Genomic DNA, 27,410 nt, shown 5'->3' with positions numbered 1-27,410 from the left:
CTGGACTCACTTTGTAGACCAGGCTGGCCTCGAACTCACAGCGATCCGCCTGCCGCTGCCTCCCGAGTGCTGGGATTAAAGGCGTGCGCCACCACGCCCGGCTTCCACATTCTAGTTCTTGTAGTCCACTGAGTTTCAGTAGTGTAGTCTGGGCAAACTGTGAGTGAAAGCAAGTTATCACCATTTCCTTGCTAGGATCGAGGCCAGTGAGTAATCTCTGCAACAGTATCCCGACACCATCAAACCCCTAGCCCCGTGCAAGTTGTCCCAAGCTGATACGTCCCAACGTCCTGGTGCTCTGGCCCAAGTTTAGATGTCACTCAGGCCTTCTACACCCTCCTGGACTTTGCACATGAGGAGGTGAAGTCTCTCAGGTGGGCTCCCTTGGCAACAGTGCTTGCCTTAGACCACGTCGTTAGCAGGGCTCAGTCACTGAGGACAGCTGATAGCCCTGAACTGGCCGCCTAAGTAAAGCTGACTGTAGGACCAACAGCAGTGAACTGCCTTCTCACAGCACAAGCTCTGCCTTTCCTCAAGCTGCTGCTGCTGCCTGTTAGATAGGCAGATGGGTGTCACAGTCCCAGATTCAGGCTGCCTCACTCAGAGGCGCAGATGTTGGCCCACAGGCCCCTGACCCTGACCAGAATGCGAGGACAGTGGCAATGTGGCCCACCTGGGAAGGAGTGTGAAGCTGACACTTGAGAAGCGGGCAGCAGCCCACAGGTGTGTTAAACAGCTTTAATCTCGGTCATTGCGGCTTCTCGGCACAGTAAGAAATATTGCACATGATCAACATGTTTTGCTCTGGGAATGGGGACAATGCTAGGGATTCACCTTCTTAGAAAGTACAGCCCAAGTTGGGAGGGCAGAGGGTGGGGACAGTCCTCCCCATGCCTGTGGCAAAGTGCAGGAGCGCCCCCCTACCCCAAACTAACCTGAGTCCAGCCCCTCTGGGGAAAAAGGGGGGTGCATGAACTCCCCACTACTCCACAGGCATCTCCCTGTGGCCCAAGGCTCACGCTACCCTCCAGCTTGCAGCCCTCACCGGAGCCATTCTGCATTAAGTACAAGTGAAAAGCTCTGAAGGTCACACACTTCAGTTATGTACAAGAGCTCGGTGGAGGGTGCCGTGCCTCTGCTGCCCCTCAGCTGCCCCCCACCACAGGGAGGGAATATATACAAGGGGGAACAGGCCACATTCCGCGCCAAACTGAAAAGGACAAAATGGCTTACTGGGGAAGAGGTAACTATCCCACTGTCTGCCCCAATTCCTGCCATCTATATACTGTCCATCTCCTGAGGGGGTTACTGTGGGTCCTGGGATCTTTTCAAGGGCCCCTCACCTGCCTGTGGCAGCTGTGGAGGGGCCAGAGGGAGGAGGTGAGGGTTGGGGAGCCTCCTCCCAGCCAGGCTGTCCAGGCCCAGGCTCTGGGGGTGGAGGCAGTGGCAGGGCAGCTTGGGCAGTGCCAGAGTCCGAGCCTGGAGAGGTGGGGTCAGGGCCCCCAGCAGGGCTGGGGGTGGGGACAGGGGTAGCAGCCATGCCAGTAGGGGGTGGTCCAGGGAGGGGGGCCTCGGCCCCAGGGGGCTGCTCTGTGGGAGTGGCTGCCTGCATGATCTTCTGGCGGACCTCTCGGATCTTCAGTTGCAGACACACCTTGGATGGGAAGATGTCTGCATAGCGGGCCTGAAAGGCTGCTGTGGCCTGGGCTGGGGATAGAAAGATGGTGAGCTATATGGGCAAGCCTCCACGAGCGCGTCCTAAGAGTGTAAGACTTGCTCACCTGATGGGAAGAAGCCATGGTCCTGAAAGAGCTGCATGACCAGGGCCCGGCGTTGGTCCAGCGTGCGCCGCAGTGACGAATAGGGCACCTTCTCGTACTCCAGCTCCCCGAGCACGTCCTCCGTCTCAGTACCTGCCCGAGCACAGGGGGTTCAGTCTGGGCTTCAGCAGACTCCATGCTCCCTGCCATCACCTGTGTCAACTCTGTCTCAAAGCGGATCAGCCTTGACTCAGCCTCCCCACCACCCATGAGATCCCACTCCTGGAAGCCCACAGTCTCCTAAACCCTGGCACCTGTGCGGTCAAAGGTAAAGATGTCCCCCTCGCACTTGGCACTCTTGGGGGTGTTGGGCTCTGAGCTGCAGCTGGAACGTCTCCTCATCTTGCGCTTGGGCGAGGTGGGGTCCTCAGGCGCTGAGTCCAGGTCTAGCCAAACAAGCAGGCTTGGCTTTAACAGAGGTGGCCTCTGGTCTACCACCACCACCACCACCACCTCTTATTTAGGAGCCCATTTAGTGCTGCCTACCAGTGGAATTCTTCCTCTTCTTGCGGTAGGAACCAAGGATGGCCCGAGGTGAGGTGGCCAGGGACTGCAGGGTGGGTGAGGGCAGCACCTCCTCTGGTCGGAACTCGGGGAGCTCAGCAAACCGCTCTTCAAAGTCCACTTCTGACAGGACCCTGCTGGGGGGCCAGCAGGGTCACCTCTTTTGTCTCTGCCTGCAGTTGCCCCTTCTCCCATTACCACTAGGTGCTATGCCAAGATCCCAGCCCCTGCTCACTTGTCCACAGAGTCAAAGGTCTTCTTCAGGGGCGGGGGCCGCACCTTCATCTTCTTGCCAGAACTAGTCACTTCCTTGCGCTCAGGTGTGTCCCCAGCTGCCCTCCCACTACTGCCCTCGCTGTTGCCACTGCTGCTTCCACCAGGGCCTGTGGCTGGAGCTGGAGCTGGGCTGGGAGGAGCGGGAGGCTCCCCACGACTCTCTAGGCCCAACCCAGGAACTCGCCAGTCCGAAGATGAGCTGGGGAATTTGCTGGCCTAGGGTACAGACAGGAAAGAACTGAGGTGTACTGGGGCTTAAAAAAAAGAGTCATGGAGTTCAAGCCTACAATCCCATACAGCTGTTGAGTACCAAGGCCAGCCTCAGCTACTGAAACCCAGACTCAAAAAGAAGTGGGGAGAGGAGATCATGAGCCAATAGCCAGAAACAAGATGAGAGACGAAAGATGAGACAAACCCTTGGTCTCTGCAGGCCAGTAGACCCAGAATACAGACCCCAAATAAAATAGGATGGGTAGAGCAGGAGACACATGCAGACTCAGAGGGAAAACAAACAGTTAAAGTGGCAAGAAGAGAGACTAGAACTAGGGGAGCCCCACAGCCAGCTAGATACTCACAGTCTCAGGGCCTTTGGTGCCAGGTCGATCTTCAGCAGGCAGGGGAGGTGGGGGGCTGCTCCGGGCAGTGGGAGGCCAGTTCTCTGGAGGAGGAGGCAGGGCTGGGGGGGTGGGCTGCCCCTCAAGCTCTGATTCTGAAGCAGCTGGCTCTCGGGATGCTCCAGAGTCCAGAGACTGTCGGGATGTAGGTCCAGGCCGCCCAGTGCTACCCGACTCAAAAGACCCCACAGGAATGCTTGCAATGGCTGCCTTTACTTTCTGGGGGGCCTTTGGGCTGGGCCGCTGGGCCTTGGGAGCCACTAAGCTGTAGGTCATGGAGCCTGCTGGGAAGGAAAAGAGCAGCTACTGAGCCAGGCCTCCTTAAGCCCATTCCCTGGCTTCCCCAACTTGCATAAGCCCTGCCCCTGAGTTGCCTCAATACCTACCTGTAGCACTAGGGAAAGGACTAGTTGGGGCTGGGGTGGCAGTGGCAGAAGCTGGTGGGCCCTTGGGCAGAATGGTAGCAGCAGGTGGGGTGGTGCTGGTGGCCACAGTATAGACCAGGCTTGGCGGGACTTGGGAAGGTGGGCCTAGGGGTGCTGAGGTGGGTGCAGGGCTGCCAGGGTAAAATGCCGTTATGACAGGACCTCCAGGGGCTGTACAGGCAGGAGGCAGCTGGGGGCTAGGCACAGGTGACACGCCCACCTGGCCAGGAGCCAGCAACGGAGCTTGGCCTGCTAGAAGGAAGACAGAGAAGGGGTAGGGGGCCAAGTTAGGGTCTGGAGCTGTCTCAACCCCACCCCAAGTCCCCAGACCAGCCCTCACCTGAGAGCAGCGGCTGTACAAAGGCAGGACCACTGGGCCCCAATGGGGTGAAGCCCAGAGCTACAGAGCTGGTGGGCCCATATGAGGTCACAGTTCCAGCCTGGCTACATGCAGGGCTGGTGCCCAGAGGAAGGGTGTGCCCACCTGCTGACTGCACATAGGTGATTCTGCCACAGGAGAGAGAGGAGTGAAGTGAGGCGAGCTGGCCTGGCCCCACCCCACCCCTGCTCTGGCCTGGAGTGAGGGAAAGGGCTTAGCTAGACTCACCTTGTGGAAGAGGGCAACAGGACCTTCTGAGGCTGTGATGTGGGTCCCGGCATTGTGGCTGGGCTCAGGGGTGGCACCAGGCCACTAGGTGTGCTCACAGGCACAGGAGTCAGCTGGATAATCTGTGGGTGTAAGTACCCACACGCAAGGGTAAGCTATGACCCAGACGGCAGGGAGGACTGAGGCCTAGAGTGCAGGCTAGGCAGAAGCAGAGCCCTCAGAGCCTGCGATCAAGGCAGTGTGGAGAGCTCAGCAAGGGGAGGAGGAGGGGGATCTGATAGTGAAGAGGAACAGGTACTGAGCACTGCACAGGGAGGAGGGGGATCTGATAGCAAAGAGGTACAGGTACTGAGCACTGGCACAGGGAGGAGGGGGATCTGACAGTGAAGAGGTACAGGAACTGAGCACTGCACAGGGAGGAGGGGGATCTGATAGCGAAGAGGTACAGGTACTGAGCACTGGCACAGGGAGGAGGGGGATCTGATAGTGAAGAGGTACAGGTACTGAGCACTGCACAGGGAGGAGGGGGATCTGATAGTGAAGAGGTACAGGTACTGAGCACTGCACAGGGAGGAGGGGGATCTGATAGTGAAGAGGTACAGGTACTGAGCACTGGCACAGTGGGCTGCACAAGAGCACTGGGGAAAGGCTCTCAGCCCCTGCTGCCCCTGGCTGCTCCTCATGTTTCCTTCTGACCTCTCACTCAGGACACTAACCCAGCTCCTAAGCACGTCTGCCCTGAGACACTGTGCTTTCTATGAACATCCCCAACATTTTTTTCCTTTTAGTTTTAAACACTTTTGGGGGGGAGGGTTGAGACAGGGTTTCTCTATGTTATCTTAGCTGTCCTGGATTCACTTTGTAGACCAGGCTGGCCTCGAACTCACAGTGATCCGCCAGCCTCCGCCTCCCAAGTGCTGGGATTAAAGGCATGGGCCACTACACCCAGCTTCGTTTTAAACACTTAAAATAAAATTTTTTTTAATGGGGGCTGGAGAGATGGCTCAGTGATTAAGAGCACTGACTGCTCTTCCAGAGGACCCGGGTTCAATTCCCAGCACCCACATGGCAGCTCACAACAGAGCCGGGCGTGGTGGCACACGCCTTTAATCCCAGCACTCGGGAGGCAGAGGCAGGCGGATCGCTGTGAGTTTGAGGCCAGCCTGGTCTACAAAGTGAGTCCAGGATGGCCAAGGCTACACAGAGAAACCCTGTCTCGAAAAACCAAAAAATAAAAATAAAAAAAATAAAAAGAATATTTTGCCTGCACTGTGTGCATGCAGTGCCTGCAGAGGCCAGAAGAGGGCATCTGATCCCATGGAACCGGAGTTACAGGTGCTGTACACCTCCAGGTGGTAGTGCTGGGAATCCAAGACCAGCAAGTGCTCTCCAGGTTCCCCCTCATCCCAACACCTCTTTTTTGAGACAGGGTCTTCTATTGTGGACCTGGAACTCATTATATAGAAAGCCTTAAACTCACATGGATGTCCACTTGCCCGTTCCTGAGTGCTAGAAATGGGTGTACTTTTCTACAGCAGCTTACAGACTTCCGTTGCTAACCCTCACTCAAGAAGGCATGGCTGTCTCTCTTCCTCACCCCGCTCCTTCCCAGCAACTGACAGGATGTACACCTTTCTTGCCCTGCTGTTTTTCTCTTAAACTCTTACGTTGCTCCCGAAGCTTCAGGTAAATTACAAATGAAAAAAAATCACAACCAAGTCCCAGAGAAACAATGGAATAACAAAAACAGGACAGGCAGACAGTGACACGTGTGGAATACAAGGGTGACACCCAACAGTGAGGACAGGTGAGGCCACTACCAGAGGGCCTTACCTTGCTAGGTTGCTGGGCACCATTTTGGACAGGTACTGAGAAAGGCGAGCTAACCAGGGGCAGTGGCTGGCCAGCCCCTCCACCTCGAACTGACATGCTAGGGGCAGCCAAGGGGACTAGCACCTTCCCAGGCAGCAGCTGGGCTGAGCCACCTGAAGGTGTGGCCTGGACAGGAGAAAGTGACTGGGCTGGAAGAGGCAACAAAAGACAAGGTTACAAGGCGGCCAACAGGCTTGTGACCCAAATCCCGACAAAGCCCAGCTCAGGCCTCACCTTTAGGGGGTGGGGCTGAGGGTACGGACTGCAGGATAGGGATGCCAGCAGTGGGCGCAGTGGCAGCCAGGACCTTGCCGTTGGTCGAGGTACCCGGAGGGAGGGTGAAACGGATGCTGGTGGTGGGTGCAGGGCCACTGGGAGTTGCTGCCTTGGTCCCAGGGGCTTGTGCTGGGGAAGGTGCCACTTGCAGCTGCTGGGGCAGTGTGGGCAGGATGTACTGCACCTGGGTAATTCCCCCAGCCTTACCTAGGGCACCTGACTGCAGAATGCCCAGGGGTACTGGCCCATTGGGGCCACTCCCAGCACTTGCTCCTGAGCCTGCAGGGGCCGCACTTCCTGGGGCTCCCTGGGCAATAAACTGAACAGCAGGGGATGCAGGAGCCCCATATCCTGGGGTGCCCACCAGCAAGTTGGTGACAGTAGCAGGTGCCTTCCCCACAGTGCCCAACAGGGGTCCAGCTACCAAGTGCGGAGCTGGTGAGGCGGCTGCCGCTGACTTCTTATCTGAATACACTAAACTGACACCCAACGGGGAGCCCCCAGGCACCCGAGACCCACTGCCCATTTCAGTCCTGGCACCTCCTGAGTCATTTGAAGATGCCTCAGCCCGGCCAGAGGTGGGAAAGGGCTTAGAGGCAATGGGCACAGGAGTGCTGCTCACAGGCCGCACCACGTTGGTGACCATGGTGGCAGCAGGGCGGGACAGAGGGGCTGCTGGAGCCCCATAGGCCAGTGAAGGGGCTGGGGCTGAGGGCACTCTGCCCTCCCGTTCCTCCTTGCTTGGAGGCAGGACCAGTGTCTGCAGAATGTTTCCTCCTGCACCGGGAGGTGCTGCAATGACTGAGGGGCCTGGTCCCTCCAGGCTACCAACACTTTCAGGTCTCTTGCGCCTGAAGGTGGCAGGATCCGTAGGAAGAAACCGAGCGGCCTTGGAAGGTGTTGTTGGGCCCCCAGCTCCAGGAGGTGGGGGCCGTAGTGGGACCGCTGTGCTGCCCTGACCAGACTCCTGGGTCTTAAAGGTTCCAGAGCCCAGTGAAAAGGAGGTGGAGACTGAGACGGAGGTGGAAGCGGGTGCAGAGGAGGAGGATGGGGTGGGACCATAGCCTTTGCTGAAGGCTGCAGGTGGATCCGGAGGCCCTGGAGGCTCAGGATCCAGGGTTGGACGGCAATGGGTAAAGGAGGACCGGATGACAGGTGAGAACACCTTACGGCCAAAGCCCTGGGTTAAGGAAAGAGAAACCCAAGTCAAGGAGTGCAGACAGCTGCATCCCTATCCCAGGAACCCCTGGACCTGCCAAAAGCACCTGCCAGCTGAAGGCCAACTCATCCTGGATGGGACCCAACTGCCCATGAGCCAAGGAGCTGGCTTTCTCCAGACCCAATTCTCCCCGAGCCAACGGTCCAGCAGCGTTGTCTTCTAAGAGTGACAGGGCAGCACCATGACAAACCTCACCTTGTTGCCCTCTGGGTCCTCCCCAGAGCTGTCTCCACTCTCACTGTCAGTCACCCGTTCCTTGCACTTAAGATCAATGTCAGTGGTGCCAAAGCTGTCATCAGCTGAGGGAGCAGAGGGAACAGTGTGGGGAAGGGCCCGAGGACAGAGCTACCCAGGAGGAGATAGCCTAGAATAGCATCTGAGCTCTGGCCTCAGCTCTGGGCCAAGCAGACAAGTGAATGGATGGTGAGCTTGGTGGCAGCAGGGAGGACAGAGGGGGCCCTGGAGGCTAGTCCTGGGCCCAGGGCTATGGACACCTGACCAGTGAAGGACCTGTAACGTTCACAGGGAAGAACACCTCATGCTCTGCTGCTAATGACACCCATATCCTTGGGTTTCCTGCATGGCTGGGAGCTTCCTTGGCTAAAGTATAATTGACAGTATACAGTCACAGGCAAACATGGAAGAAACAAACTGAAGGAGCCCAGGGCCCTGGACTCTGGCCACCCTCTGAGCTTTTGCCTACGGGCTCTCCCAGGACTGTGAGCCTGCCTTACTCACCGATGACATCATCATCCCCTTCCTCCTCGCAGATGACCATGCGTTCTTCATCACTGGTCATGTCCTCACTGGCTGCACGCTGGGAACGAGAGGCTCGGGAGGGCAACAGTGGGGGCCGCCCACTAGTAGCCAAGGTACCTCCTTCACCAGGAGCTGCAAAAGATCCTGGAGCGCCATACTGGGAGGAAGGCTTTGGGCCGGAGTATGATGTGGGGCCAGAAACCATCTGTGGGACAGGTGGCAGGGGGGGTTTAGGTGGGTCGGCTGCCTCACGCAGCCCTCCCTACCCCCACCTCCCTGGTGACCTGTGCCTCAAACCTGGGTCAGCTCTTGCAGTGCCTGGCTGTCTACTTCCCCACCATCAAGACTGTGCACCCCACTGTGGGAGAAGGCTCTGGGTCTGGCTGAACCAGGGCCCCCAACCGTGTGTAGCCGGTCTGCTCCACAGGGGCCACTCCCTGGAGCCTTGGTGTCCGAGCTCAGGAGTGTCTGGGCTGCAACGGACAGGAGCTCAGAAGACACTGAAAAGAGGAAGGTACCCAAGCTGTTAACAGTCAGGACGCCTCCAACCAGCACCTGAACGGGCACAAATTTCCACAAGTGTTTCTAGGTCCTGGGCAGAACAGGTTGGAGGTCCTGGGTCACTTGGTAGAGGTAAGACACCAGTCTCCAGCCCAACATGTCCTCCCGAGAGTTTCTGTCCTGTGGCCTGCAGCGAGCCAGCCCATTCCCAGAAGCAGACATTCTGAGTACACAAGCCTGGACACTGGTGCAAGAGGTACAGCTGGTTAGTTAACACTGGCCTGCTGAAACTGAGTGTTCCTACGTGAGAGGAGCAGTAATAACCCCACTCCCGGAGAAGGCCATATCCACAGCATCAGAACCTCAAAGTAGCCCAGAATTGCTGGAGGCAGCCAATGCAGGGCATAACGAGTGGCAGTGCTTCCAGCTGTGGTCCTGGGGAGCCAACAAAGCTAGGGTTTAAAATCCCATTACTTTAACCAAGGAACTTGGCCTCTCTGAGACTATCTTCTATCTCCTCATCTGGAAAAGGGATCTGAGTTTTGAGCATGTAGTAAATGCCCAATAAATGGCAGTGGGCAATGACTTGTGTGTGGGTCTCTTATCTGCATCTCCCTGGCTCAGTCACATAAGCCAAATGCCAGTTCCTTTGTGGATGAGTCCTCAAAAGCAGCAAAGAAGAGAAGTTGCTCAGGCAGGGGTTGAGCAAGCAAGGGGAAGGCTGGCAGCCCTCAGGGGGAGGTGGCAGGGGGAGAGCCAAGGAGCTGACTAACCCCCAGGGGCAGCAGCAGTTCCCGTCTCCGACATGCTTCGCTCCCGCGTCTCCTTGTGCGCTCCGGCCAGGCCCAGGCTCGCGGGCTTGGCCTCTGAGCTGGACTTCTTCCGGTCCTTGTTGCACCACTTCCAGTCTGGGTGGGCCTTGAAGTGGGCCTCCTTCACCTGGCAGGAGAGGGCAGGGCGGCCCTTCACTCACCGCCCGCCCGAGAACACGGGAAGAACCGAGGACAGCAAGAATTACCTGGAAGGCCAGATCGTGGTATTTCTGCTTCTCCTTGGGCCCCAGGGCATACCACCACTCTCCCAAGATCTTGCTGACAGTTCGGTTGTCCTGGTTGGGGTGCCGCTGGTGGACCAGGGCCCGGTGCCGCTTGCTGAAGATCATGAAAGCGTTCATGGGCCGGCGGATGTGGTCCTTCTCCCGCTGCAGTTAAGCAGGACAGTTAGGACTGGACACAGGCTGGGGTGGCCACAGCACAGCAAGAGCTGGGGGTAAAGGGAGCACCTTGTTAGGACTTCGTCCGTCCTTCTCAGAAGAGGAATCTCGTTCCTTGGGCAGGGCACTCAGGGACTGGGTGCGGCGCTTTCCAGGTGGCAGAGGCAGCTGGATCTCAGGAGACATGATGGAGAGGAAGCTGTGGGAACACCAGGGACAGTGAAGAGCATGTGTCTGATTCTGCGTCCCCCAGCTCCCCAACCTATGCCAGGCCCTGGAGGACTCACGCGTCATCATGGTCACTCTCTGTCTCGCTGTCCAACCGGGGCTCTCCAGGAGGGCCAGGAGCCTCCTCCTCCGTGGTGGGAGGCAGACTTTTACCAGGCTCCACACCACCCAATGTGAGTGGAGGTCCAGGCCCTGGGCTCTCAGGGCATGTAGCTCCGGGGGGCCGCCCAGGGTCAGCACCCCCTGTCCCTCCTGATGGCTGTTCATGAGCAACAGCAGCTGATTCAGCAGGTTCTAGGAGCAGAGCAGCCAGTCAGAGGGCTCCTGGGTGACCTGGACCCCCATCCCAAGCATTCCAGCCAGAGGGCTCCTGGGTGACCTGGACCCCCATCCCAAGCACTCCCAGTCCCTACCCCTTACCTTTGCTCTGGGTGGAGGCCACAGGGTGGCTGGCAGGTTGCTGGGCCTCACTGGGCTGCACAGAGGGGTCTGGCTGGCTGGGTGCCAGGAAGGGCACTAAGGAGTGCCAGGGGAACACAGCCACAGAACGGGGTTCCACATTTGTCCACACTGTGGGGAGGAGCCTTGTGAGCCGGGGACTAGCAAGCTTGGCCCTGACCTACACACTCAAGCTCCTCCCCAACCTGTGGGAAGCAGCTCCACCCAGTCTTTATACCTACACAACCCCTGGGCCTCTCCAGGCAGTCAGAGATGCATCACTAAGGAAAAGGAAACAACAACAAAAACCCCTAAAAGGTCTCTAGAATTATAAAGAAAAAAGCAAATAGAAGCAGAAAGAGAACCAGCACTCACGTCCCACTCCTCCCTCCCAACCTCCACCAGCCCTGTCACCAGGGACCATGCCAGAGGGACTGGCTCTTCCCACAAACCAGGTCACTCTCAGCTGTCATTCCCCATTCTGATGTCTTAAGACCTTTCCGAGGGTGGACACTCCGCCCACCAACCATGTCATCACATTCTCAGCAACTACGCTGCCCCCTGCTGTAGCCCCTCACCTTGGCCTCACACTCCCCCTTTTCCATTACCGAGGTCAATGGCCCTATTTCCCCTCCCTGCCTCTCCTCAGTGCCAGGGCCTGGCATCTCAAACAGCCCCACAGTGAGTAACAACCCCTTTGCCCACCCCCCATCCAGGCTCCAGAGCTGCCCCTTCCTGGGTGGGGTCCAGGTGGCTCTAGTCTTTTGTCTTCTAAACAGACTCCAACACCCACTAAGAAGCCCTCCTCCCTGTAAGCCCCTGGGCTTATCTCATGCCCTGTGTCCAGTCTCCTTGCCCAGAAAGATGGGAGGGTGTGGTGAACTCCTCAGAAGAAAAGGCAGGGACAATGGGACAGAGGAGAGAATTATTGTAAGCCTGTCCAGGGAAAGCTTTAGTGCCAGGTGTTTTCCCTGAGGTGATGGAAGAAGATAATTCCTTCACCAGTGGCATTTTGGAAGGTCCAACATTCAGGCCAGTTCCACCTGCAAGCTGGTTGAAGTGGGTAACGCCTGAGCTGGGACCGTGCCTGCTGGAACTAAGGAACAAACCCAGGCTATCAGTGAGCTTCGCCACACTGCCAGGCCACAGGCTGCTCCTGGGGAAGTGGAACCAGCAGAGAGGGGCCCCTGCTCAGGGGGAAGAGGGAAGGAGGGAGCCGCCCTATCTCTGATATCCATCATTCCCTGCCTGCCCTGCTCCAGAGCAACCTGACCTGAGGTGACCTCGCCCCAATACCTTCAGAACTCTAGTCTGGGGGAGCAGTCTTATGAAGAACTGGCCTCAAGACCTGCTTCTGAGGGACTGACAAAGGAGAGAGAGGCAGGGAAACAAAACTGGATGGCACTCAAGATTCCTAACAACCGGGGCCCCTACCCCTACGCACCCCCCCACCAAGTCAGCTGGAGACTCCAACCCCAAGACAGCCCACAAAGATCTTTCTCATCAAGACCTCCTAGTTTTCTTGGAAATGGGGAAGGGGTGGAGAGGCCAGGCAGACAATGGGGGCTGTCCTTTGGACCTACCCTCATCCAAGTCTATTACCCTCCAGGTGTCCCTCCCAACAAATCACACCATAAATCCTGCTGCCCCTAGTCTGTTCTGAGCAACGGTGGACCGCTCACGTAAGCCCCCTCCTTGTCCTCCCCTTCCACACCCTCCGACTGGCAAGGTCTCACTCTGTCTACTATTCTAACCCGGACTCCAGAGCTCGTTACTTTGTAGCCCTAACCACCAATCACAAGCCATCTGTTCCACCCCGTCACTTAAGCACCACACCTGTCTCCACGTACGCCCCACTCCGCACTCCCACCGCTCAGCTACGCTCACACCTGCCACCCCTAACCACTCGGCCCCGCTACACTACGTAAACTTTCTCTGCCATCCCTTTACTCTTCCTCTACCGTGCAGGTGCTACACCCCATCACTCATACTCCGCACTTAGCACCCCGACACTTTGACCCCTGCAATCCCAGCACCGGACGCTACTGACCGAACATGCCGAGGCCACGAGAGGCCGCGCCAGACGCGGGTATCAGGGGCCTGTGGGCCGAGTACATGGTCCGGTGCACCGGGGGCCCGACAGAGGATCGCACCTCCTCAGCGGCCGACACCACTCTGCCGGTAGCTTGCTCCTTGGCCGTCGCCGCTCCGGCCCGGGGGGAACGGGAGGCCGTCGCCGCATGCCCACCCCCCCCACCAGCAGCCCCCTCCGGCCGCCCCACGCGGGGGTCTCCGCCGGGCGCGCTTGCGCAAAGCGCCGCCTGCCTCCCGCCGCCCAGGGGGCGGGGGAGGTCAGCGGGAGCCGTCCCCGCCCCGCCCCCCGGCGCGCGCGGGGGCCGTCACGGGGCGCGCGGCTCGGGGGCCATCGGCACCGCCCCCTCCCTTTCCCTCCTCCCTCGCAGAGTCCGGCAGGCGGGGCAGGCGGGGCGGGGCGCGGCGCGCGTGCGCGGGGGCGGCCCCCTCCTTCTCCGCTGGCTGGCTCGCTCCCTCCTTCCCTCCCTCCCTCCCTCGAAGCTCCGGCGGGTAACGGCTCTGGCCCCGCGCGCCCGGCAATCAGCACCGCCGCCCCGCCTTTCCGGGCCCTGGGCCGGCGGCTGGGCACCGGGTCGACCTCGGGTCCCCGGCGGATAGACCGACTAGCGTGCTTGCGTCCGTGCGCTTCAAGCGAGCCCCGCGCCGAACCACCGCCGCCTCCCCGCCCCGCCACTACTACGCGCTCCCCTCCCCCCGCCGCGCTCCCCCCGCCCCTTCCCCGCTTCCCCCGCGGCCTTCCGCGCAAGCCCGGCCCCCCGCGCTTAAGCCTATTGGCTGCCGCCGCCGCGCGCGGGTCAGGCCCCGCCGCGCCCGCCCCCATTGGCCGCCCCGGGGGAACGTCAGTCATATGCAAATAAGGGCGGGGCGGGGCGGGCTACGGTTGGCTCCGAGCCGGCCGGGGGCGGGCCCCGCAGCAGGGTGGCAGGGAGGGCGCACTGCAGCAAAGGCAGCAAGCCAGGGGGGCGGTTCAGAGTGCCGCGCTGCAGAGGCCCGAAGTTGAGTGTCGTGCGGTGTCCTGCGCGCGTGAGGAACACGCTCACTCGCGGCGTGGCCGACCTGGCGCGCCGGCTCTCGTTGGGAGGACCAACGGTGAAGGGTTGGGCAAATCATCCCTGAGCCCTAACTCATGTACACAGACGACAGGCGCGCGCAGACTCCTCATAGCTCTAGTGCCATGCCACACCCATTATCGCTTACACACCGCTACGGGCACCGCACGCCCTCTGTCTTACACCCAGACTGTCACACACGAAGTCATACTCCACACACCTGCTGGCACAGATGCACTGCCTCAAAAGTACATTATCCCTAACTCCCTACCCACCGTCGTTTCACATTCCTCACCCATATGTGCATGCCTTAGTAACGTTCCTCAAGTTTCCACCAGCTCACATGAGGCAGGCCAACCTCAGCAGACATTGTTTGTCCACTGTGCCCACACTCACTTTCACACAGCCTTCCTAAGCACCCATTCAGTACCCACACACCAGGACACACCAACTCATAGATACCATCACACCCACCATGCTCCAGGGCACCACCTCCTTCAAATAACCAGGCAATCAGGTATCCAGAGCCCTAGGCCTTCCACCATCATTTCACTAGAAAGCTACCAGCCAGTCTGGACCTACTACTCAGCAGTGCAAGACATGGGGTCACACCACTGCCCACCCTCTATTCCCATCATGCCCCCCCCCCAAGAAAAAGGACCAGGAGAAAAAAAAAAGAAGGAAGTAAACACTGGAGCAGCCATGTGCTGGAAGCTTCCATGTGTTACTTTGTTCACTGAAACCTCACAGCCACCTAGGGAGGGAGATCAGCCCTATGCCCAGTGTTCAAGTGAGAAAATGAAGATTAAAGAGACTGAATAAATTATGCACAATCACACATAATTGTGATGAAATCGGGTGACAAAGTGGCTTTAACAACTCAAGACTCCAATTCTACCGCTTTTGTCATTGCTCAAGATGGACACAAGCAGTGAGTTCCAGGAACAAGGCCAAATGATTACAATAAAGTAGAGAGACGTGCCAGGCGTGGTGGCGCACGCCTTTAATCTCAGCACTCGGAGGCAGAGGCAGGTGGATCGCTGTGAGTTCGAGGCCAGCCTGGTCTACAAAGCGAGTCCAGGACAGCCAAGGCTACACAGAGAAACCCTGTCTCAAAAAACCAAAAAAAAAAAAAAAAAAAAAAAGTAAAGTACAGAGAGGTAAGCAGCCACCACGGGAGAGAGTCAGAAGCAGAGGCCTGAGTTCACAACTGGACAGGTATAGTGACACAGGCTCAGGTGGGCCAAGGCTGGGTTTCTATAAAGAATAGGTCTTCAACAAGAGTGGGGAACCCTCCTTTTCAGTTTGCCCCATTCACTGACTGAGCTGAAGGCAAGAGAGGGCAAAAAAACTGAGTAACCTGATCCCAAGGGGACAAGAAGGTCTGTAACCCTCTGACCTTCAGAGGGCCAGACACTTGGCTGACAGCCCAGAGGGGGCTACCAGAGGGACTATCAGGTGACTGCCCCCCTCCTCTTTATGCAGCCCAAGACTCAGACCCTCCATTACCTCACTGCCCCAGGGACTGCAATGTGAGGCTGAAATCAATGTGGCCCACTACCTCCCCACTGCTGCCCCCTCCTCTTTCCAACCCTGAGTCTGAGTGAGTCACCTACTGGCAAGTTAACTCCTTCCCTGCTGCAGTGTAGCCCTGGGACAGAGCTCAGTGAAGGTTGTCTTCCGCGCCCCCCCCCCCCTTCTGTTGGGGGAGAAAAAGCCAAGCACAGAACAGCAGGAAAAGAGGGCCTCACATCTGGGAAGAGTGCACATCTGGTGGAACACACAGAACCCATGGAGAAAGCATAGGAAGAGGCCCTTTTCGGGGCAGGGCACAACCGAGTGGGGGCCCTGCCTGGCAGGGAGGGGCTGGAATCCGGGCGGGAAGGGCCCCCCTGCCCTGGGCACTGGGCCAGCCCTATACTTAGCTTCTATTGTTCAGGGTGGAAGAACCCTGGGTTGGGGGGGGAGGTGGATTATGAGTTTGAAAGGGAAAGAGCAGGTCCTATCCCTCTAACACTCCCCCCCCCCACTACAGCCATACTCAACCCTAACTGGGGCCTCCCAAGTTGGAAAGGGCTAAGGGTTTCCCTAAACCAGGGCCCCAGCCCTATGTGAGAGGAGGGTACACAGCTATCTTTCACTCAAGGCAGGTACTGGGCAGGGCTATGATGAGAGTCACCCTCTGCACCACCCCTCATCAACTCCACAAAAGCTTTAGCCCAAAACTAAGGAGCTCCCAACAAAACACACCATCCTGGCCTGGGGACAGAGAGCCCAGACACATCAACAGCCACCTGGGGTGGTGCAGGCCAGGGCCTGTCCCAAAGCCTGGGGCAAGCTGCCAGGGATGCTGACAGACGGAGGGACAGGCCGACTCACTCCGAACGCACTCATGGCCCCAATTATTGAGCCCGCCAGGCACCGCGCCCTCACCAGCCGCCCTTGGCTGCTCCCCACCCCGGTCCGGGCTCGGCTCACCACCCCGGTGTCCCCAGCTCCCCTCACCCGCTCTCAACACACACACCCACCTACCCACCCACCCATCCCGGGAGGCGTCGGCGACGGCCAGGGTTGCCTGGGGAACGAGCCTAGGATTGGGCTGGCAAGGCTCCACAGGGATGGGGGACTAAAAATAGCGCCAGGGTGAGTCAGTGTGAGGCAGGCTAGGGTAGGCAGGGAGAAAAGAAGTGTGTGCTGCCGGGGGGGGGGGGGGGGGGGAGGATCCCCAGGGATTGGGAGAAGAGCGGGATGCAGGTGGAGAGCGAGATGGGGGCTTGGGGGTGGAAAGGTGCGGGGAGTGGCTGTGTGCAGGATCCGGAGTTGGGAGGGCTAGTCCGCTCCAACAGAAGGCGCCACCGCCCGGCGGAGGAGGGGGCGCCGCCCTGCGTTCCCCTCCTCTCAGCGCTCACGAGATTTTCCACTAGCCGCCTGGCCTCCAGCCAGTCCCCGGCAGGCCCTACAAAGCCGCTTTGTGCTTGGAAGGCGGGCGGGTGCCCGGCCGGCCTGACACCCACGCGGGCCGCGACGGGGCGCGGGCCAGCTGGCACCCAGTCTGTCTGGGAGGGGGGGGGGGGGGCAGCCGGAGGAACTGGCCACGCAGGGGTTAACTGCACAGAGGGGCGGGAGGAGGGGGAAGCCTCTGCCAATACGCAGTCGGAAGGTGCGACAGTAACCAATAGAAAGGACCGAGACCAGTCGCCTTGGTTGTGGAGGTGGTACTCTACCCCCAAGGGTGCGCGGGAACCCGCACCCATAGGTGCGGACGGGATTGGGCGCGGTCTGTCTGTATCCACAAAGCCCCAGGTGCATCGTTTTCCTGTCTTTTTTCACAAGCAACAGGCTTGGGCTGGGGAGGAGGGGGGCATCTGGCATTCAGGAGGTGCCACAGCCGACATCTGAACCCAAGCCTGCCCGACTCCAGTTTTTCAGCTGAAACAGAGAGACCGGGGTTTCCTACCCGCGCCCCCCGTGCAGAGCGGGAAACCAGGGACGAAGTGCGGGCAGAGGAGGCGGCGCGCCGGGCCAGGGTCCAGCCGCCTGCGGTGCAGCCGCTGCCGCCGGTGGTAATGGAAGCCAGACGCCGCCGCCGCCGCTAATGCGCCTCCCTCCCGGCCACTAATGGAGCCATTAATGCCCGGGCGCCAGGGTCTCCCGGACGCACTCCTCCCGCTGGCTGCGCATGCGTGCGTCTACGGCTCCACCGCCCGCTGCCACAAGGAGGCAGCCTGACCCCTCTAAGTGTCCGGAGCTAGAGGAGGGGGGTGGTGTCTCTTTACCAAGACTCCCACAGGCTCTGGGAAGTTCCTTCCTTCTCTGACCATTTCCCACAAGCAACGCTCTTCCCCAGTGATTCTCCCTGTCTCACATAATCTACTGAGACGTGACTCTAGAACCAACCTTCGCCTCCCCTGCTCTAAACCATTTCTAGGGTTTTCTCACGCCTGACCTGGCTAGGTACCCAGAGTTCATGCACTTTCACGCTTTCATTCACGCCCCTGAACTCGGTTTAATTCTTCATATTTCAGCTCATATGCCGCCTCTAATGAAAACGCTAACCTGGCCTTTCCTCTCAAGTGCACACCAACCAGAGTTGCCCCTGACCTCTGACTTCCTCAGATACAGTAACTCTCTTGGCTCATCCTGTGTCTGCCTTTTCCACTCACTTGCGCCCAGGGCCTACTCAGCCCTGCACCTGGCAGAAAGATAAGGACAGAACTGCCTTCTAGTGGAATTGATACCAGTTCAGGGTTGGAGAGAGAGTGGACCTTCTGATGGGGCGACCCTGGATTAGGGAGTCAGGCCGACCCAGGCTCGACCCGACCCCTCCAGCCCCACTCTAAGCCTCATTTGTCCCCACTGCTCACCTCACAGTGAGATGCCTAGTCTTCTGAGCTGACACCAAATGTGTCCCCTTTCGGAAGCCTGGGGTGGGGGTGTTTGGGGTCATGCCCTCTAGCAGGTAGGTGGGTGGGCATGGGACCGGCTTTCCTGCCTCCCCCTCTAGCCGGATCTCCTAGCTTGGCCCATACAGCCCCCACCTTCCTGCCTGTGGGGAACAGGTGTACAAGCTAGATCCCAACATCTCTCTGCGGCTTCAGGGGCAATGGTGGACTGTTCATTTGTGAAAGGGCCAAGGGGGAGCTAGCTCCCAGGCCTGGACAACCTCTTTACACCCTAAGAAAGGTATGGAGAAATGGGTTGTGGTGGCTCAGCAGGTAAAGGCATTTTCTCTACAAGCAACCAGAATTAAATTCCTCAAACCAAGGTGCAAGGAAAAGAACGGACTCTACAAACCCACCTTCTGCCTTCCTCACACACTAACAGTTTAAAAAAGAAGGAGGGAAGGTGAGGGAGGCTTAGTGTTTGGCAGCTGCCCACTGGTGTGAAACGCTTAAAGAAACTGGACTAGGTAAAGTAGCTTGCTGCCAAGCCTCACGACCTGAGTTCGATTCCCACAACCTACATGACAAAAGGGGCTGACTGACTCCCACAAGTTGTCCTCTGACTTTCACAAATTCACTGTGACACATCCTGGCACACACACATGCACATTCTCTTGCTTGTGCCCCCCTCAAAATAAAGATGTGAATAAAAAAGTAAGAGAACCTGGCATGCACAGAGTAGGGGTAGGAGGCCGGGACAGAGGCGGCAGGAATAGCTAATTAATGTGAGAGAGCTGAGCATGGCAGCACACATCTGTAATCCCAGCACTTGGAAGGCTCAAACAGGAGGACTACCAAAAGATCAAGGTCAGTCTGGCCTTAAAAAAAAGAGAGAGAGAGAGAGAGAGACCTGATCTTAAAACCAAAAAGTATTCAAACGGCCCTGGGTTCATTCCCCAGTACCATGTAAAGTGGACATGCTTGTAATCCCAGAGGCAAGTAAGTCTCTGAGTTCGAGGCCAGCCTGGTCTAAAGAGGGAGTTCAGGACAGCCTGGGCTACACAGAAAAACCCTGTCTCAAAGAAGAATCAAATTGAAAGAGACTTGCAAGGGCTATATGCAACCTCCTCTCAAAACAATAACAAAAATAAACAAAAAGGATAAAGTTAAGTGAAAAAAAAAAAATAGGAAAGGGAGGACCAGGGGCGGCCAAGGCAGACACAGGACCCCTTAGATTGGGCTGGGCTAAAGCCCAAGCAGTCCTGAGACAGAGAGAGAGAGAGAGAGAGAGAGAGAGAGAGAGAGAGAGAGAGGTCAGCCGATACAGAGAAAATGATGCAAAGACAGAGAAAGAACAGAGAAAAACACCCAGAGCCCAGGGGGAGAGATAGTTACAGTGATTGGAAGGGAGATAGAAGCCCTGAGTCAGAGGACAACTGGAGAGAGGGCCAGGAGCGGCTGTAAGTGTCAACACTGCAAAGCCATGCAGGAAGCGTGCAAGCTAAGACGACCATGCCAGCAAGGGGACTGAGACATCTGGCCTCCTGGGCGGGGACTACAGGTTGGTATTGGGGGGTGGGAGGGGTTCCTTTCCTGGGGAACAGGCGGGAAGAGTCAAAGGGAGGTGGCAATGGCAGCTGGCTGGCCACGCCATGAACAGAATGCAGAAAATGCCAGCAGCCTGCCCCAGCATGTCCCCCAGAGGAAGCAAATGCCTAGGGCAGGGGTGGGGTGGTGGCGGAGGGGAACAGGAGCAGGCAGGCTGTCCTGGCCCACCCCCTCACACCTGCTGCCCTGACAGAGGGGTCAGGCCCTGACAAGGAAGGGCAAAAGGGGCCAGGATTGTGACCCTTTTTTGCCACAAGACACTGTTAGCCCTACTTGAACTTTAGAGACAGTAGGCCCCCAGGCACCAGCCTCCCAAAGGCTAGGGGAGGCCTCCGGGTGGAGAATGAAAGGCTTGGCTGCCTACAGCCCTGAGGGCAGCCCAGATACCTGAAGGATGGGTGTAGTCAGAGAGTCACTGTTTAGAACTGCCAGGACAGGGACTGGACAAGTTCTAACAACCAGGTGGCCTCCAGCAAAGGGCCTCCTTTTCCTGAACCTAAGTTCTACATCTGGACAGCAGGGCTAGGAATCCCTGTTTTACAGCATCAGGTGGATCTGATGAAACGGCCCCAAGCCTGGGGCTAGGCACATAGCATGTGCTCAGTAAGGGGCTATTTTAACCATCATTATCACCACCAACCATCGGTTCACTGATAGTACTCAAATGCCTGCTATCTGGAGCCAGATAGTCTGTGTTCAAATCCTGGCTCTCTTTCTTCTTACCCAGGTGGCCTTAGGCAAGTGGCTTACGACTCTGTGAGCTGCACGCTCCTCACCGACCTAGTGGGACTCATCATGCTGACTTCCTGGGGTGCTGGGAGGACGCTGAGTGAATACTCCTCAAGGCTCACCCACAGCGTGCCGAGCACAGTACTGCCGGTGCTCACTAGCAAGCCCTGGGTAAAGCGGAGTTGGGCCTTGCCCGCTGGGTGACATTAGGACCTCCCCTTGGTCAAGGCCTCAGTTTTCTTCATGTGGACATAACCAGAGCCCCTCCTAGGCCTGTCCTGGCAAGCTGCAACATTACCTGCAGTGGCAACGCTGCCTACCCTGTAGTGGAGTGCACGTGCACATCTCGCGCACGCGAGCGCGTGCACGCGCATGTGTGTGTGTGTGTGTGCACGCGCGCGTCAGGAAGAGGTACTTGGAATCCTTCAGCTGCAGTTTATAGATCTAAACGGAAATTCCTGCTGTGCCTACTTCTGAAATGGTGATCATTGGGTCAACTACAGTAACCAATGCAAAAAGTGCTGGGGAGAAGCACTGGGCTCACCAGCTCAGTAACTGAGCATGAGGGACATACACAGCCCATGTCCCTGTGCCCTGGCTCGGGAAGACAGGCCTACGCTGGTGCTTTGTTAAGGACAAGGCCTGACTCCTTTGTAACATGGCTCCTCCCCAGGCCCAAGGCACAACAACTCCTACCCACATCAACAAACCGGACTCCTTCCTTTATGGTCTCCTCTAGTCTCAGGGCTTGAACCCTCCTCTCTCCATAGTGCAGCTATGGTCACACCTCCTCAAAACCTTCCATGACTCCCCACTGTCCTCAGGGTAACATTCCCAATTCTTCTGAATGGCTCTCTGAGGGCTGACTCGTGCCCACCAATTCAGCTGCACCTCCCAACAGCCCCCTGCTTTCCAGGGCCCTTGGTTTTACATCTTTATAGTCTTTTACTGGTCTGCTTCTACCCAACTGCCTTTGCGCACTCTCTCCCCTCTGCCGGACTGGCTGGCCTTGCTCTGGTCTATATGCCCATCAAGTTACAGTGCATGGGCCTCGTGCCCTGTCTCCAAGCCCTCCCTGACTTTTCTGGCTGGGTCGGCATCTTCTCAAGACTTGCACAGCTTCCAGAACCTTGACCACCAATCCCCCAACCATCTTAAGATCGCTGCTGTTTACAGGCAGCTGTCTACTACACGCTGCCCTGAGGACAGCCCAGCTAGATTCATAGCTGGAAGATCACCCAGTGCCCACCCCCCAATCCTGGCCTTCCACACTAGAAAGGAGCCTGTTAAGAGCCACCATCTTAGCCGGGTATGGTGGCGCACGCCTTTAATCCCAGCACTCCGGAAGGCAGAGGCAGGCGGATCACTGTGAGTTCGAGGCCAGCCTGGTCTACAAAGTGAGTCTAGGACAGCCAGGGCTACACAGAGAAACCCTGTCTCAACAAAAACACAAACAAAAAAAAAGCCACCGTTTTCTCCCCCCCCCCCCCTTAAACTAAGCACCAAAGCCAGACTGCCTTACTGTGAAGCCACTAACCTGGCCTCAGTTTCTCCCAAGCAAACACATTCCTGGCACCCACCTATCAGTGACGGAAAGACAACATGAGCAACCATTTGAGAAGGGTTAGCACAGGGGTGTGTGGCGAGTGTTGTGCTGTGGGCTGGGTGAGAAGAGTGGCGAGATAACTGGGAGCGGAGCTTATCTTCCTGCAGGCCCAGGAGATGTCAGCCTGACTAGGCTTCCATTAGCCCCACAGAGGCCTGACTTGGGGGAGTGTGTTCTCAGTAGAGCTTTGACGACGATCCCCAGCAAGCAGCCTGTGATAATGCCACACCAAGTCTGAAGAGTCCCTTGCCTGGCATGGGACCCTCTACTGCATCTGTGTGGGGAGAAGACCAACACCCCCCGCCCCCGACAGACCTCCTAGGGCAAGCAGCTCCTCACCCTCGAAAGCCTGGCACAGATGGCAGCCCAGCCACCTACCCTCTTACCTGTTCCGGGCCTGCCCATGATGACTTCCTTCTTGGGGGCAGGGTGGCTGGGATAGCTGCTCGGCACTAGAACTGGCAACAGAGCAGCAGGTGATGGGTGAAAGGCCACGGGCTGGAAGGGTGAAGAAGCCAGGCCCAAGGTGGGCATCGGCTGGGCCACAGCGGTCGGTGCGGCTGGAGGCACAGTGATGGGCACGGGGGCAGGCAGAGGTGGAGGCAGGCCAGGTTTCCCGCTGGCCACCCCAGGGGGCACTGGGGTCTCACGGCAACCCCTACCAGGTCCCCCAGCCCGTGCCTCGCCGGCAGTGCCCACCTCTCCAGGGAATTTGGAGGGCAGGGGCACATCGGGGTTGCGGACAATGACGGGTGAGTCCCGCTGCACGGCAGGCACCCTTCGCACAGAGGGTCCTGGATCTGAGGTGAGTCCAGCAGGTGGGGGCAACAGCAGCAATGGTGAAGGCTGACGGGAGCGAGAGAAGGGCACGGCGGGTGACACAGCTCGGAAGCCAGCCGGTGTGGAGGGGGTAGGCGTGTGGGACACGGAGTCCACTCCAGAGTCTAAGCTGTCACTCTTGGGGAAGTCTGGGGCAGTTCCTCCACCTCCCGCTGCAGAGGCCCCCAGTGTCCCTGGATGGGGCAGGAGTTCTGTCTTCCTCCGCCCCGGGCTAATGGGCACAGTAAAGGTTAGGTTGGTCTGGAAGGTGGGTAGGATGCCGGAGGAATGGCGCTCACGAGGGGCAGGTGGCGGTGGATGGGGGCCCAGGTCTGGTGGTGTCAGCACCCCTGCCTTAGGGGTGCTGGCACTCAGGTGGCGGCTGCGAACAGCGGTGCGTTGGATGACAGGTGAGGCGTTTATGGGGCTGAAGTTGGCAGGCCGAAAGCCGAAGAGTGGTGAGGGTGAGGGTGATGGAGCAGGCGAGAAGGGCGACTGTGTAGAGACCGGTGAGAAGGAAGGCGTGCCCGAGCGGGAGCTGCCCAAGGACACCAACATCACGGCCGCCTCACACTCATCAAACTCAAAGCGTGACAGGTCAGCAGGCGCTACCAGGCGTGGGCGGGAGTCCCCTCGGGCTGCCACGCTGCTGGCCTCGCTGTCCCTGGAAGTCTCGTCACCCCAGTCAAATTCAGTGCTTCCTTCACGGGCTGCCACCCCGGCGGGCCGCCCGGTCCCCCCTGGGCCACTGTCTGCCAGGCCCTCCATCTCTTTGGTTCTCATGGACAGGTGACGGGAGCAGTAGCCCCGCCGCTGGGACTCCTTCATGCAGCCGTCCCGAGAGCAGAGCCGGCGCCACTGTTTCCCATTGAACTTCTTGCGGATGCCGTTGGGCGTACAGACGACATCACCCTTCTTGTATTTCTGCTGCGCGGCTGTCAATGGCGTGCGGGCTCGTCCCTTCTCCAGTGAGGCCACACTGCTGCTCCGGCTGCCACCCTGGCTCCCTTCCTGGCAGGGCGAAGGCTGCTCACCAGGGCGACCAGGGCCAGCAAAGGCTGGGGACTTCGGAGGTGGTGACAGGAGCTGGGGGGGCGGCAGGGGGAGCAGGACTGGGGTACCCAGAGCTGATGGGTGCTTCTCACCCTCCTCACAGTGAGTCCCCAGGTTGCTACCAAAGCTAATGTTGGAGACCTCAGCATCCTCAGGCTGCTTGGGCTCCAAGGAAGAAGAGGGAGGAGGTAAGGTGGCCCCAGGCTCAGCCTGCTCTTCCTCTGGGCCTGGGGGCTGTTTTCTCAGCAAGGCCTCAGGTTCCCAAGGGGGCCGAAGCAGGCGCAGGCTAGAGCGGGTGACCCATACAGCCTCCTCGGGTTCACGGTGCAAGGGCTGTTGAGCTTGTGGTAGAGTGCCTAGCGGGCCTGGGTGGGAGCCGGGGCCAGGGCTGAGGCGGACCTTATAGGCAGCTGGTTTAGTAGCCACCTCCACCACGATGCCCTCTCGGTAGGCAGTCACACCAGGTTCCACACAGGTACAGACAGCCGTGCCCACCATCAGTGCACCTGGAGGTGGCGTGGCATCCAAAACTACATCCACGGCACCGCCTGGTACCCCTTCATAGAAAGTCAAGGCCCGGTCCCCAGGGAACTGCACACCCAGGTCCTGGCTCCGGCGCACCTGGCGCACCACAGCAGGCAGGAAGAGGCCGTCACCACGACGAGCCAGCACCCGCTGAGACCTTAGCTGTCGCAGGTCATAGACACCACTGGGGGTGCCACCAGAGGGCCAGGGGCCTGGACCACAAGCCTCAGCTGGCTCATCCTCCAGGTCGGCGGAGTGCTCACTGGCTGTGTCAGTAGAGGAGGACCGAGCAGAGGTGGGTGGCTGAGAAGGCACAGCCAGGGCACCGGTGTCCTCAGGGGTCCGCTCATGATCTTCAGGGGCTCCGACACCACCACTTCCAGCACCGTGCTCTTCCACGTACTTCTTCTTGGGGGCTCGAGACTTGAATGTGGCTGTCTTACGACTGAGCGAGGGCTCCCAGCGACCTGCCTCCCCATCTCCCTTGGGGTCCTCGGCTAGACCTGGAGTAGGGTCGTTGGGCTGTGGTTCTGGAGGCTGTCCCTCAGCTCCAAGGTCCCGCTCAGCCTCCTCTTCCTCACCCTCTTCAGCCTCTTGTGGCCCTGCCTGCTCCTGTGGGTGCGCTTCCTCACTGTCCTCCTCCGGCTTGTCGCCCTCCCCGGCCCCTCGCCGTCTCAGAGCCTTGGCCCTGGTAGCTGGTGGGGACTTGCTGCCACCGGCAGAACCTGCAAGGCCAGGGCACGCCTTCTTCATTGGCTTCATCGTCTGCCCACCTGTGAGACAGGAGAGCAGCAGAGATCATTGGCAGCAACTGTATACCCACAGACCCGGGGTCCCTCGGGCCTTTCTCTCTGCTCGGTTGACTGCCTCAGTTCCGTGACCCATGGGGTACCTACCTCTACCTCCTGTGAGCTCCGGCAAGCATTCAGACACAGCCTGGCACCTGGGTCTCCTAAGCATAGACACACCCTGGCTCCTTGGGGGAGCATTCACACACCTGCTCTTTCTGCAGGGGGCGTGAGGTGTGCACACACAGGCTCCCACTGTGGGTGTGAGGATCCCTGAGCGTTCATAGTGTGGAGCACTCGCACTGCCCTAAGCCCTCTCCCTCCCAACAGCCCTGAGAGATGCGTCCTATGATCAGGCAAGGTGCAGAGCCTAAGAGATTTGGTCAACATTATCCACCTGCAAAGCAGCACATTCGGGTGGGGTGGGGGGGGTCTAGGGCTCCAGAATCTGTGTTCCCAACCACTTCTGTGTACTGCTTGTCACATGAACCACAGGGCATGTTTGTTCTCACTCTCACCACATAGTGGGGACACACACACACACACACACACACACACACACACACACACCAAGCCAAAGAAAGGGAGGTAGCAGAGCTGAGATGTGAGCCTCTCTCCTCCCTCAACTTTCCCTCCACTACCCCCACCCCCCAGGCAGTCATGCATGGCCAGATATCGTGAGGAGGAGCAGGCAGCTGAGAGTCCCTCTCTGTTCTGCATCCCAGGCCTGCCAGGTACAGCCATCTTCCCAGGGAGCAGGCAGGGGCACGTTTGGGGCAAGAGCTCATACCGGCACAGCCACAGGACTGCACATGAGCACACGCACGCGCACAGACACCAGCACACGTCATCACACAGTGGGGACCCAGAACTGCACACCCCAGGGTTTCTCTGTCCCACTACATGGGAGTCTTCCCTTCCCCCCCCCCCAGCACCCGGCATGATGCCTGCAGGCCCAGCCCCCACTTCGGGCCTGCATGCATCCTTAACCCAAAACTGCACTGGCTGGGCAGGGTGTCTGAAATGGTCAGCATCCCCAGATACCCAAATATGCCCTCCAACTCTAGGTGGGGGGCAAGTAGGATGAGGTCAGAGAACGCAAGACAAGCCCAGCAAGCCAACCTCACCCACTTCCTGAACAGTCACTCTGCCCGCCCCTGTCGAGCTGCCCTGAGAAAAGGGGAAAAAAAAAAAAAGGGAAAAACAAAACCCCTAAAACTTTACTCTGAAGTGACTTGGAAAACTTGAGAGGCCAAACATGAGTTCAACTGTCCTAGACTACCCCAAACACAAGCCAAGACCCCTCTGACAGTCTTCAGGCTGCCCCGGGGGATCCCGGGTCTCATCCTGTCCAACTTGGGGCCTTCTCCTCCTGTGGGACAATCCTGGGGTTCTCATAGGCAGACTCTGGAGCCAAGCGGACTCTACCGCCATCTCCCCACTGACCTGCTAGGGCACTATTCTGGAGACTGAGGATCTGCTACTAACACTGCCAGGACATTAACCTTTACCCGCCCCTCTCCCCCCCACCCTCAGGGCCTACAAGCATACCATCCGACATCCCTTAACCCTGTTGCCTGGATCTGGCTCTTTACTCCAATGCCAGACCTCTCTTTCTTGGGGCCTACTCTCTTCCTGTGCACCACAGCTAACTACCACCCAGGGTCCTGTGGGCCCTCACTCACCTCCCTCACAGACTGTGAGAGGAAAACTCCTAAAGCCAAGGCCACCCCATGTCCTTTAGGGTCTCGTACCCTCTATTTCCAACCACCTTCCTGACACCATCTTCTCCTGACACTCTCTCTCATCTTGTCTCCACCTCTACCTATCTCCTCAGATACTAGGCCCCCTCCTGTTACCCCTTGCTGGTCACCCTATTTATTTCTATCACCTATTCCTCCCTGTCACTCTCCGGTCGGCCATCTCTAGACCTCCAAATCTGACACCTCTGTCCATCGCCTCTCTTCATCACCCCCTCCAACTCGGTCCCCTTCCTCTCTCCCTG

General features: G+C 58.5%; 1 protein-coding gene across 4 annotated transcripts; it reads right to left on the bottom strand.

Annotated features, from left to right (window-relative positions):
* Window positions 1-1,339: 1,339 nt before the first annotated feature.
* Window positions 1,340-25,657, bottom strand: Cic (capicua transcriptional repressor). Of its 4 annotated transcripts, XM_051162617.1 has the most exons (21): window positions 25,514-25,657; window positions 22,607-25,390; window positions 10,735-10,884; window positions 10,374-10,608; window positions 10,156-10,285; window positions 9,892-10,074; window positions 9,647-9,812; window positions 8,670-8,872; window positions 8,352-8,577; window positions 7,809-7,912; window positions 6,353-7,574; window positions 6,080-6,267; window positions 4,247-4,368; window positions 3,980-4,146; window positions 3,601-3,891; window positions 3,176-3,498; window positions 2,560-2,816; window positions 2,307-2,458; window positions 2,075-2,206; window positions 1,782-1,913; window positions 1,340-1,707 (listed from the first exon to the last, which is right to left on the bottom strand). In XM_051162617.1, exons 1-21 carry the CDS (start codon window positions 25,575-25,577, stop codon window positions 1,340-1,342), a joined length of 7,599 nt encoding a protein of 2,532 aa, XP_051018574.1. In that variant the 5' UTR covers window positions 25,578-25,657. The 4 variants fall into 4 exon arrangements, with proteins under 4 accessions (XP_051018574.1, XP_051018575.1, XP_051018577.1 ...); XM_051162618.1 differs by lacking the exons at window positions 22,607-25,390; window positions 25,514-25,657 and adding an exon at window positions 12,803-13,018 and having other exon boundaries at window positions 2,307-2,461; XM_051162620.1 differs by lacking the exons at window positions 22,607-25,390; window positions 25,514-25,657 and adding an exon at window positions 12,803-13,018 and having other exon boundaries at window positions 3,176-3,495.
* Window positions 25,658-27,410: the final 1,753 nt, after the last annotated feature.

Source organism: Acomys russatus, chromosome 19 (assembly GCF_903995435.1).
Source record: "Acomys russatus chromosome 19, mAcoRus1.1, whole genome shotgun sequence".
Lineage (NCBI taxonomy): Eukaryota > Metazoa > Chordata > Mammalia > Rodentia > Muridae > Acomys > Acomys russatus.
This window is presented reverse-complemented; position numbering and strand designations above follow the sequence as displayed.